The sequence below is a fragment of the Dipteris shenzhenensis genome, chromosome 10 (genome assembly GCF_047967505.1).
Source record: "Dipteris shenzhenensis isolate YYH24624 ecotype China chromosome 10, Dip_SZ_1.0, whole genome shotgun sequence".
Taxonomy (NCBI): domain Eukaryota; kingdom Viridiplantae; phylum Streptophyta; class Polypodiopsida; order Gleicheniales; family Dipteridaceae; genus Dipteris; species Dipteris shenzhenensis.
Window position 1 is genome coordinate 22,071,661 of NC_141605.1, and position 12,506 is coordinate 22,084,166.

General features: G+C 41.7%; 1 protein-coding gene across 1 annotated transcript in view; it reads left to right on the forward strand.

Moving 5' to 3' along the window:
• The first annotated feature begins 719 nt into the window (after positions 1–719).
• The window catches only part of LOC147897554 (metal transporter Nramp6-like), a 92,141-nt gene continuing 80,354 nt past the window's right edge, over positions 720–12,506 (forward strand). Inside the window, exons 1-5 of the mRNA XM_087380045.1 lie at positions 720–891; positions 2,916–2,994; positions 3,104–3,144; positions 3,432–3,510; positions 4,657–4,761. Of these exons, the coding sequence (XP_087236171.1) occupies positions 769–891; positions 2,916–2,994; positions 3,104–3,144; positions 3,432–3,510; positions 4,657–4,761 (427 nt within the window). The 5' untranslated portion in view covers positions 720–768. The remainder of the gene's footprint in view (positions 892–2,915; positions 2,995–3,103; positions 3,145–3,431; positions 3,511–4,656; positions 4,762–12,506) is intronic.

Consider the following 12,506-nt stretch of genomic DNA (forward strand, 5'->3'; position numbering starts at 1 on the left):
GTAGGATTGTGGTTTGTGTGGCATGCTTTATTCTCTATGAAAGGAAAGGGTAAGTAGGGGATAAGTATAGCATTATTCTCTCATATCTTGTGACCAAAGAGGGTTAGGGTGGGTAGGGATAAGTATAGCACTATTCTCTCATATCTTGTGACCAAAGAGGGTTAGGACTTGTTCCCACGATCTATAGGTGCGCCCACCTAGGTGATGGTCTCGCCACCTCCCCATTTCACCCATGGGGCTTTGAATGCTGTGTGCAGATGGTGCTTTGGGCTACGGCAGCCAGCCAAATCCATGGAGGCCCATCCTATGGGTTTGCACCACGTATGCTTTTGTTCTCTGCTCTGACGCATCCCATACGTCTAGACACTCACGAGCTAATTTGTTGTACGGTATCCACCCGCATTCACTCCTGCACTACCTTGGGCAATGGGCGATGGCCCTTGTGATAGACTTATTAGTGCACTCCCAAAGCAAGAGCATGGCATGGAAGCATGTCGTTAGTAGGTAGGGTATGATAGGGTACAAACTTTTTATTTTATAAGTTTCAAAGTAAGTGGGTGATGCAACCTTACAGGCATGCACGTAGAATAACGAAGGAGCGTAGGGTGGCACTTTGCAGGCTGAGCACCTGCATGCATCATAAGCGTTGTTGGGCGCTTTTGTCCTTGGAACAAATTACAACTCTACCAATCACCAAGCTCCTCCTTCTCTTGTCATCCATTCATATTCCCCTCTCACTTTGCACTTCGCAGCTCTCACTTTGCAGCTATGGCTGATGATCCCACTACCTTCTCCCATTCCCCCGCACTGCCCCCTCCCTTAGCCCCTCCTTCCTCAGCTGGTTTCCCTCGCAGCTCCACCTCCAACTACGAGCAAATCGCCGTTCCGCAGGTCTCTCTCTCTCTCTCTCTCTCTCACACACACACACACACACACACACACACACACACACACACAGAACAAACCGCTCCATCGCTTCTGTCGTTAATGGAGCGGCGCAGACAGAGAGTGCCCGTCAGCTTCCAAAGACATCATTCTAAAATTATTTCGACCCCACATCTAAAATGCATGCAACATCGATCTTAGAGCTGTAAGCATACGCTAAAGATGTTCTACAGGGGTCCAGTGAAGAGTTAGAGCTTTCGTTTCACCTCTCTCTCTCTCTCTCTCTCTCACACACACACACACACACACACACACACACACACACACACAAAGCCTTTGGAGCTTAGCCGTAGCTGAACCTATAAGATTTTTCGTCAAGCAAGGCTAAATTCTATTGCCGGCTCTTTATATTGCCAACGCTAATGACCAAATTACGGTTGTGAACTCGGTTCATCCGCATCATCAAAATGGGCACAACCTTTGCTATTTCATACTTATGTATAATCAAAATAGGTCTGGAACTTAGCATATAGAGGGAACTACAATGGGTAGACTGTTTAAGATAGACGGTGAGCGTCTTCGCATACGGAGGAAACTACTAAGGCCATCCTAGTTTCCACCATATGCTACGGGAAACAGGATGGCAAATGAAAAATGACTGTCCTAGGAGACATGCTGCTTCTGTCCTATTTATATCCCACCATGAATTAATGTGTCTAGGACTCCTCCCAAGCATTCCTTTCTAGTTCCCAGGGCTTAAAGGCCAAAGCCTTAAGAGAAAAAGTGGCTAATACAGCTCTGTTGCCATTCTAGATCAAATAGTTTTGAATGTGATTCGGATGGGAAGATATTCATATTCCCCATGCTAGTATATGTGTGTGCATGCGGGCGGGCACACAGATATATACTATATTCGAAATGATTTGGTCACAAGCACACGCGCGCGCACACACATATATACATTAGCATGATCACATTCAGAATATCTTCCCATCCTAATCACATTCAAAACGATTTGCCTAGAATGGCAAGAGAGTTGTGTTGACTACTTTTCTCTTAAGACCTTTGCCTCTAAACAGAATAAACCGTTTTTAAACGTGAATGAAACCAAGTCTCCTCTGACACACACACACAATGTATACATACATACGTGTGTGTGCGTGTGTGTACGGGGTGTGTACATCTATCTATCTATGCATACATACATCTCCCTCTAAATATGTGTGAGTACACACACACACACACACACACACACACATATATGTATGTATATATGTATATATATATATACATATATACATATATATATGTGTGTGTGTGTATATACATATATACATGTGTATATATATGTATATATACACGTGTGTGTGTGTGTGTGTGTGTGTGTGTAAATAGATGTGTAGATAGATTAGCATATGGAGGGAATTAGAAATGGACTAGCATTTAGGGAATATATATTTATGGTGCTAAAGATAGACGGTGAGCATCTTAGGCGCATATAGAGGGAACTAGAATGTAGAGGGTCTTAGCATATGGAGGGAACAAATAGATAGAGAGGGTCTTAGTAAATGGAGGGAACTAGAATGGGACTAGCGTGGGAATATATATATATGGTGTCAAGATATTAGTGTATGGAGGAAACTAGGAAGAGAACGTATATATATATATAATGGAGAGCCCTTGGCCTAGAGGTCTTAACATATGGAGAGAAATAGAATAGGACTAGCATGGGAATGTACATCTATGAGGATGGGAGATAGATAGTGTGGTCTTAATTTCCTGAAAGAATGCTTCCATTTGTATTTCCAGCCCCTCCTTCCCCTAGACCCTGTAAGGGTAACAAATCCTAAAGACAAAAAAGAAAACGTCTTAGCCCTTTACGTGTGTTCGGGGATAGAGGCTACTCTGGTGTCTAATCAAGTGCGGTAAAAGAACGTGCAAGACTGGTTTTCTTTGCCTTAATTTTCAGACTTTGCACTTGGGCCTTAAAATTTGCAAAGAATATTTGAAAGTTAAAAAATCGTGTGCAGAAACGAGGCATCAGAACATTTTTTGCATACCTTGGGCCTGGTTTTCTGGTTTCCATAGCATACATCGATCCCGGAAACTGTATGTACCTGGACCTGACCTTAGTTTTTACTTCTCCATGCTGTTAAGAAAGGCGTTAAATAATAATTTTTCTAATACTTTCAGCAATTTTTTGGAATTTCCCTTGTAGTTGAGACCGATTTGCAGGCAGGAGCTCAGTATAGGTACGAGGTATATTACGGAAAAGGCCTTATAATTAGAATAAAAAATGTGATGTTATCTACAATCTCAAATGGTTGACAGTGACAGCCCATATTTCATTACGAATGTGGCAAAACATTGATGTCAATTTGAAGATAAAAAGGAGCGAATGTTTTAAGATTGATAGTTAAAGCAGTTAATTCTACATTGCAAATTGTGATCGCTATGAATGAAAACCTTTGAAGGACTTCAAGGTCGATAGACCAATTAGTCCTGTAATAGCCTCATGGAAACTCGTGTTTTCAATCATTTGTCAGCTGCTGTGGGTTATACTTTTGGCAACGTGTGCTGCCTTGCTCGTCCAGTCTCTTGCAGCAAATTTGGGAATTGTCACCGGTAAGAATAACTGCTGCTTTTAAGTCATAATGTGGACATGCCTTCACGTGATTGAATTTGTCATTTAAAGAGTCTGGGTTTTTTTGGAGTTGATTGAAAAAAGCATACTATGACAGTTTGCTTTCTAGTATCTACTATCAATGGAATGTCAACATGCTTTTGCCTTTTCTGTCTTCCTCATTTGCGGAGTCTTTAGATCTGATTTCTAAAATAAGCCTGCTGGTATTTGCAGTCAGTTTTTCAAAATATTACTTCTATTTTAATGCAGCTTCCCCTTTTACATATTTCTGACCTTTTTCACAACTTCAAAAAAAATTTGCATGCTTTCCCATTTCACAAGGATCTTTTCCCATGTGGGACATAAAATGTCTTATTGTGAACCTTTGTCAGGTTGTAAATTAATTGTTCGTTTCTAAGCTGGAAAACTTGTTACTAAAATAAATACATAAGAATGTTGATTTTGGAGAGGAAACCACACCACCATCCCTGTCATGTAGCGTTTTTGTCATTCTTTGTCATAGGAAGTGTTTATATTTTCAAAGCCTCATTTTTTCTGATTATCAGGTGAGGAGAAGTCCTTACCCCACTTTATGAATCAAGGCTAGTGTGCATCCATAACTTGACTGAGACAGAGCATAGAGATATGCTCCATAGATGGATTCTATACAGGAGCATTTTTTAACTTTAATGCAACAAAACCAGAGAGCTGTGATGTATTATTCAGGGAACCCAAGAGATATATTTTAAAGAAGGAAATCAGAATTTTAATGTTACTAATTTTAGCACATATTTTGCACTCAGACATGCACAAGAAATCATGACATCACAAGAAAATAATAGGTCAGGGTTCTTCCTCTTGTAAGGCGTCCAGTCAAAGTATCATACCGATCCTCATAACAATTAGATCTTGTCTGGTAAGGGCCTTCCAAGAAACTAGCAAGTTATTCTTCTGGACTGTCACATGTGCCAGATTACATGTAGTCCTGTACTAATGGAGAAGGTTGAATGTAATCCACTTCATATGATGAATTTCTAGTACATACATCAACAATAAGTTCCTTTTTAATCTCAATCAAATATGGTGTGAACTGCTTATGATAGAGGCAGACAATAAGTTCCTTTGTCATGTGCTTGATTGAGATGCAGGAAAGAATCTCGCACAGCACTGTAGAGTTGAGTATCCTCACAAAGTCAACTTTTGTTTGTGGATAGCTGCAGAGGTGGCAATTATTGCAAGTGACGTCCCAGAAGGTGAATCCTTGCACCAAAAGTTTCCCATGGAAGGAAGATCTATTTCCCTCTAAACCTTTGAGCCCTACTGCTCAATAGTCAAGAAAAAGTTAACAAATTTGATTTTTCAAACGAGCTGCATCTGAATTTGAAACGGAATAAAATGCTTTTGAGACATCTGAAAAGAGAATAAACTTTTTTAAAACCAAAATTAGATGTTCTTGATAAAATTATATGGTGTGGTTTGGCAAATTGAATGTCTTGAAGATCAAGATCAAAATAGGTGATATGAAGCACTTAGGATGAAGATGGAACACCATGAATGGAGATTGGATGCTGAGGGATATATTTGCATCACTAGAGATAGTAAGCTGGAATGGAAGCAGTAGGCATTGATAAATCAGTCTAGACTTTCAGTGCACAAACCCCTCCTTCAGATATGAAAAAGACCTCTTGACACTCTTCACGACATAGCAACAGATCGATGTCCAAGTGGAAAAGAACTGGCTGTTTCTCCATTCTGCGTGAAGCCCAAACATGTGTGGCATCCCACTATTTCATTTGTGGCCTACAAGCTACAATCCTGAGGCAATGAGTGGTCAAGTAGCAGGCTTAATTTGTATGGGCTGTGGTTGTCACTGCTCAACCTGAGACCTGGGGTGGGTGGGCTAGTGGACTGTGGGAGACTTTCCTACTCAAACTAATTTCATACCCGAATTGTACATTCTCTGTCCAATGAGTGAGTTCTAGGCAATTGTAAATTCTAATGAAGTGCAGAGAAGTACAAGAGTTGTAGAAGCAAGACACAAACAAGTGTATTCCACAATGACCAACCACCACTGAAACTACAAGGAGAGTTGGGTTATATGGAGGACCCATAAAAAGTCAAACCTTTAGTTGACTCACCTACATTACTATACTATTGTAAATGTTCCCTCAACCACATGCATTTCTGAGTGGCTGCATTTGCTGCTTTGTATTGAGCTTAAGTAGAGACAAGAGACCCTTGGAACGCCTGCCATTTTTCTCACCAACTTATCTGAATCCACGAAACGCTGAAGCTCAGAGTCACAATTCCCGCGCAATGCAATCCAGAGGTGAATGTAGCATGTACATATTCGATAACCCTTTTGGCTACGTTCCAATGTGTGGCTATAGGACAATGCATAAATTGATTCAACAACCCTAGAGCATAGGCAATTTCTGGCCTCATAGAGGTGAGGCTGCCTACTAGTTGTCTATAAAGACTATCTCAACAATATGCTTGGCATATATAGTCCAAGTACTAGATCACACTAAAACTCCAAAATAGACCAAGTCCTAGTCTATCCTACACCACCATATCATTGTATATATCTCTACAAATCCCCCCTCATTGATATGGCTGAAATGCTCTGGAATGATCTCAGAAGCACCTGAAGTACCTAAAGTAGCATGGTTGCACAAATTTATCCACATGTGGATATACAAACCTATTGGAGTACAAAAGAAAACAATGTCATTTTACAACCCCCCTTGACATTGTTTGAATGCCTCGTATCCCTAAGCCATGTCCAGAGGTGTAACATCATATGGAGGCAACTCCTCACTGATGAGCTACATGCTATCATGCTTTGCAAACAAAACATCCCTGCTTACGATTACTTTCATTGTGGCTGGATCATAAAGCCTAAAGCCTCGGCTTTCAGTGCTATACCCAACAAAGATGCATTTAATGCTTTTATCATCAAGCTTGGATCGACTTTCAGCTAGTACCAAAGCATATGCAACAAACCCAAAGACTCTAAAATGATTCACCTTGGGCTTGTACCCATAAAATGTCTCAAAAGCCGTACTGTCAACCAATGCTTGTGTAGGGCAGCGATTTCAAATATATGTGGCTGTAGCAATTTCTTCACCCCAAAATGCTTTTGACATTCTCTTAAATTTCAGCATACACCGTGTCATCTCCATGAGAGTCCTATTCTTCCTCTCTGCAATCGGATTATGTTGAGGCGTGCATGGCACTGTTTTGTGATGCCTTACCCCATGCTCTTTCAAGTATCCCTCAAAAGCATGTGAAGTATACTCTCCCCCATTGTCAGAATTAAGTGTTCCAATTCTAGAATTGGTTTGGTTCTCCGCCAATGCTTTGAACTCCTTAAACCAATTGAACACTTCAGATTTGCTTTTCATGAGAAAGAGCCAAGTGAACCTAGAATAATTATCAATGAATGTGACAAAATACCGATACCCTCTATGGGTTGTGACATTTTTTGGTCTACAAACATCACTATGCACAATCTGCAACACTGTTTGTGCTCTTATTGAACCAGGACCATCCTTTTGGAACAGTAGGCGATGCAACTTTCCAAGAGCACAAGCTTCACACACCTCTTGAGCGGGCTGCTGTAATTTTGGCAATCGTTCAACCATATTATGATTATGCAAATATGCCAAAGCTATGTGATGTGCATGACCAAACTTGGCATGCCTTAAATCACCTGGAGTAGAAGAAGAGACAGCCATAGCATGCTGATTATAGGGATGAGCATCAAGCTTGTAAAGACCCACGCTGGCCGCATAAGAACCTGGAGCCACAATCTCATACCCTTTCTTTGGATCCTTGATCCTGCATTGATCATCCTAGAATTCTACAAGCATGTGCTGATCATGAGCCGTGGATGGAACGGAAACAAGGTTTTTCCTCAAGTCAGGAACATACCAGACATCACGGATATATTGTTTCTTTTATGAAGGATGGGAACATCTCCCACTCTTGGGATGTCCTGAGTGGCATCATTGGCACAAATAACCTATCTGCCATGAACATGTTTGATTTCTTCAAACCACTCTTTCCTATGAGTCATGTGCTTCGATGTGCAACTATCTAGATACCAAGTATCTATGGCAGCAAATGAAGAATCCCCAAATGCAACAAGAGAAGCATCATGTGCAACTAAATCCCCCCTAGCACCAAAGCTGTCCTGAAATGCAGTAAACACGTAATCCTTTTCCTCTTGTGCAAAGTTTGCATGAGATGGTGAAGCATTGGCATTTTCAGCTGGTGCCACGTCATTACTACTTGTTCCTTGCCTCTTTTTCTCAGTGGCAATCCTTTTCTGGCACTCTGCAATGTAATGACCAGGCTTCTTGCATTAATTGCATGTGCCTTTCTTCACCTTTGCACCTTTATTTGCATTCCCTGCATTTGTGTTTACATTCCCTTCCTTCCTGGGCTGATAAGCATGGCTGGTCTTTTTCTGAAATTTACCCTTTCCATGAGTGGCAAGTGCTTACTCAGTCTAACTAGAGGAACGGGCTGAATTGAAAGTCCTCGTTTCTTCCTGTAAGAGCAAGCGATCACCATGAACGATGTCCCATAAGCCCTTTAAGCACTATATTTCTGCCCCAAAAAGTATTCCTCAACCACTGGCTCAAATGCAATGTATTTTTGCCCCACAAAATCAGCTGTAATCTCAACTAAACAATGGCTCATAATGCAATAGCAAACTTTTGCTCAATAGGCATCCAAAATTACATCAACTTACAGCCAACACTGTTAGTAGTTAGTGTGGTTCGCCCTCATGGGAGATAGTTGCTGGTAGGGTTGATTTGATTGGCCCATGCAGGCCTCGAAGGTACTATTGGGCAAAGCCTCTTATGGAGGACACTTGGCAGTTGAGTCTGAGGTATTGCATGGTAGTTCTACTGGTGGTGACCTTTTGACGTTTTTGGCTCCTACATCTACACGTGAGTATGATTTTGGGCACCCTTTTGCCAACCTGCGAGGTCGTGAGCTCTCTATGAGAGTCACCTGTGAGCTTTGATGAGGAGAACTACAGGGCCTTTGTGGCTGGCTTGATTTCTACACAGTTTTGTGATTGTCTTTTCAGCTAAGTCGACTAGCTGTTGTTGTCTAGGGTCCATAGTAGAGTCGTGATCTGAGTCCCTTTGTATGACAGCAACAAGCCCCGTAGGGATGTGCTATTGCTAGCCAGTCCTAGTCTTGTGTGTCTACATGCAATACAATAGTTTTCAAAAGCTTTACATGTGATATGAGAAGTGAGTTTGCAGTATTCGTATTTCGTGATTTTATGCTATATGTGAAGAGTGTATCTCATCTTAGCTAATCTTGCAAATTCTGTGGTATCAGAGCGGTGTTAGGAAGTCCTGTTGGTGTGAGTGTCCATGTCCAAAGAAATATTACATGTCCTGCCAAAAGAGTTGAGAAGACCACGTTACATCTATTAGCAGAAGCTTGTTTCGTGGAGCTTCTACGACGTTCATCATGGAGACGTCCAAAAAGGAGAAGGGTCACGAAGTGATCGTCACATTCAACGGCAAAAACTTTCCATCTTAGCAGTTGGCAACTCGATTGCTATTCATACAAAAAGGTTTATGGGGAGTGGTTGCTGGAATGGAGAAGAGACCAAAGGAGAGGTCACACAATGCAGACAAAATCCCCGCATGGGAAACAAAGAACGAGAAAGAAGTTGGATACATTGGAAGAGCCTTGGGACCGGAATACTTCACCATCTTGACGTAAAGTAGACAGCTACCAAGAATTGGCAAATTCTAGAGTCCCTATTCAGAGTCCGGATGAAACATTCGAAGGCCAATCTCAAACAAGATTTGTTTGATTTGCAGTGGGACCAGACAAAGTCTCTTCGAGTATTTCTCAACCGCATGCAAGCACTAGCTAGGAGCCAAGGTCAAAGATGAGGATAAGAAAGCAATCTTACAGAAGAGTCTGCTAGTTGAACAATTTGGTGACACGGTGAAGATACTACGTTTGGATGACAATATGGACTTTCTAGACTGTGTGGGATTATTACTTAGTGAGGAGAAACGTACTTGTGCATCCATCTATGAGGTTGTTATGTTCTTTGTGAACAGTTCTAGTTTTTCAAGCTCTTTGTGAGCTACTGGTTCTTTGTGAACGTTATCTTTGAGATGTTCTTTGTGAGCATGAGGTTTTATTTGTATTAGAGGCAGCAAGCTTGGTTGGGCTGAGCCTATGTTTATTTTCTTACCTCCCATTTCGGTCAAGGGAGGAAATGTTAGTAGTTAGTGTGGTTCGCTCTCATGGGAGATAGTTGCTGGTAGGGTTGATTTGATTAGCCCATGCAGGCCTCGAAGGTACTATTGGGCAAAGCCTCTCATGGAGGACACTTGGCAGTCGAGTCTACGAGGTATTGCATGGTGGTTCTACTGGTGGTGACCTTTTGACGTTTCTGGCTCCTACATCTACGCGTGAGCCTGATTTTGGGCACCCTTTTGCCGACCTGCGAGGTTGTGAGCTCTCTATGAGAGTCGCCTGTGAGCTTCGATGAGGAGAACTGCAGGGCCTTTGTGGCTGGCTTGATTTCTACACAGTTTTGTGATTGTCTTTTGAGCTGAGTCGACCAGCTGTTGTCTAGGGTCCATAGTAGAGTCGTGATCTGAGTCTCTTTCATTGTATGACAGCAACAAGCCCCGTAGAAATGCGCTGTCGTTAGCCAGTCCTAGTCTTGTGTGTTTACATGCAATATAATAGTTTCATCTGCTATTCAAAAGTTTCGCTTGTGATATGAGAAGTGAGTTTGCAGTATTAGTATTTCGTGATTTTATGCTATATGTGAAAAGTGTATCTCATCTTAGCTAATCCTGCAAATTCCATCAAACACTTGGCTTCAACAATGCACAACACCTGATCAATGACTTGCACTCAATGTGTAGCCAAAAACTGTCCCAAATGCACTGACACCTGTGCAATGTAATCTGCAAGACACTTGCGCAATGCTTTCTGCAAGAGTCAACTGGGAGAGGCTGAAAAGGAGCTGAAGCACGGATCTCGAGTTGGAACAGGAGAAAAAGTCGAACCACCAAGTTGAATCTGGATCTGGAGATGCAAGTGGCAACCTGGAGAGGCTATGGGTAAGCGGGCAAGTCAAATGGTGAGCTGGAGAGGCGAACTGTACAGAAATCAGTAAAAATCAGCAAAACGTAAGTGATATTGCTGGTATCTTTTAATCTGTTGCTTAGAATGAAATACTGAGAGCACAAACAAATCCGAAAGGGGGGTAAAACCTCAGTACAAGTGATCAAAACTCCTCCGGGTTGCCCGACACAGCTACAAAACTTCCGGTATTCAGACTTGCCTGAAAAAACTGTGCGCACGACGCAAAACAAAGTCGCCGAGCTAAGGAGTGCTTCCTATTGCAAAATCTAAAAGAAAAACAGAAGATTGAGATCATGCAAAGCTCGTGGGAGCTCAAGACAGCCAAAAGAGAAGTCAACCAGCAAGAACTAACTTCTTCTCTGCGACAAAAGTGCAACAGGAGGACACGGGATAATGGGGAAGCAAGTGACAAGATTAGAAGGACTAGCTCTGATACCACATGTAGGAACAAGAATGGAGAAGAGTTGTAAACACATGAGAACAAGAAGTGAACACAAGTGAACTCCAACTGAAATGTTCAACCAAATGAAGTACAAGTACTTGGTATATATAGTCCAAGTACTAGAGCACACTAAAACTCCAAAATAGACTAAGTCCTAGTCTATCCTACACCACCATATCATTGTATATATCTCTACATCACATGTGCTTCAGTCTTGACATGATACATATTGTTCAACCTATCTAGAGCTTTTTTTGCAAGTGTGCATGACTTGAGGGTTTTCATAATGTGTCTCCTCATTGTTGTGCAATGGCAAAAAGAGACAAAGGTTGTTCATCCCACCTGCCAAACTTTCTTTACTCATAACTGGGATAGGAGAAGAGTCTATAGAAGAAGCTTGACTACTTGCTGTGTGAACAATGTTTACATCAAGAGGCCTCTTTTCATCAGTAGAAATAATATCTCACAAACTCATGTCAACCAAAATGTTAATGAGCACGAATGACCAAAGTAAATAATTGGTGCTATCCAACTTATCACTTTCACTCATAGAACTGAAATTCCTATCGAGAGACATGTTGAGCAAAAGAATCTACAAAAGAACGTCCCAATCAAGGTGTGGTTGCACTCAATATTGTACTAATAGTCCATGATCCATAGACGGGCTTCGTTCATGGCCGAAACATCTTCGATACTATATTTTCATTCTGGGAGCGTTGCATTGGACTAAGCAAAGGCTTCCCATTCTACTATTGGATTTTGAGAAAGTTTACAATAGAGTAGATTGGGGTTTTTGGAAGGCACTCTTTAATGCTTTGGATTCTCAGATGCATGGATTAGAAGGGATTCCTCCTTGTGCAGATCAACCCACAGCCACAGCCCACAACCAGATGCTTATCGGAGAAGGGGAGAGAGATTTCAGATTTCGACATCAGTTTCGATCAGACCTAGCACCTGAGAACAAGACTTGCTTCCATCGGCTCTTTGAGAACTGAACCTCTGGGCCCCTTATATAGACTCGGTCCCTAAGCGCCAAAAATAGCAAAGACCTCTAACTGGTTTGTACCCTTGCCACTCAACCCAAGAATCAAGCCTACCTAGCTCTAAGCCTCCCCAGGCTACCTGAGCTAGTCTTTTGTACCCAGTACATGTCGGATACCAATCCGTGCACATGACATACTTTCCCTCTAAAAACTCACTCCTGAATTCGCTAAAAAACACGGGAATGTCCTCTAAAGGTTCTGTAATGTCTCCCATGTTGCATCCTTCTCGACACGATCCTTCCACTTAATCTTATATTCCGTGATAGTTCGATTACGAATTTGCCTTTCACGAAATTCAAGAATACTCTTAGGCTCGTGTGGAATAAAAGTTAAATCTGTAACTTCTATTATTTCTTAA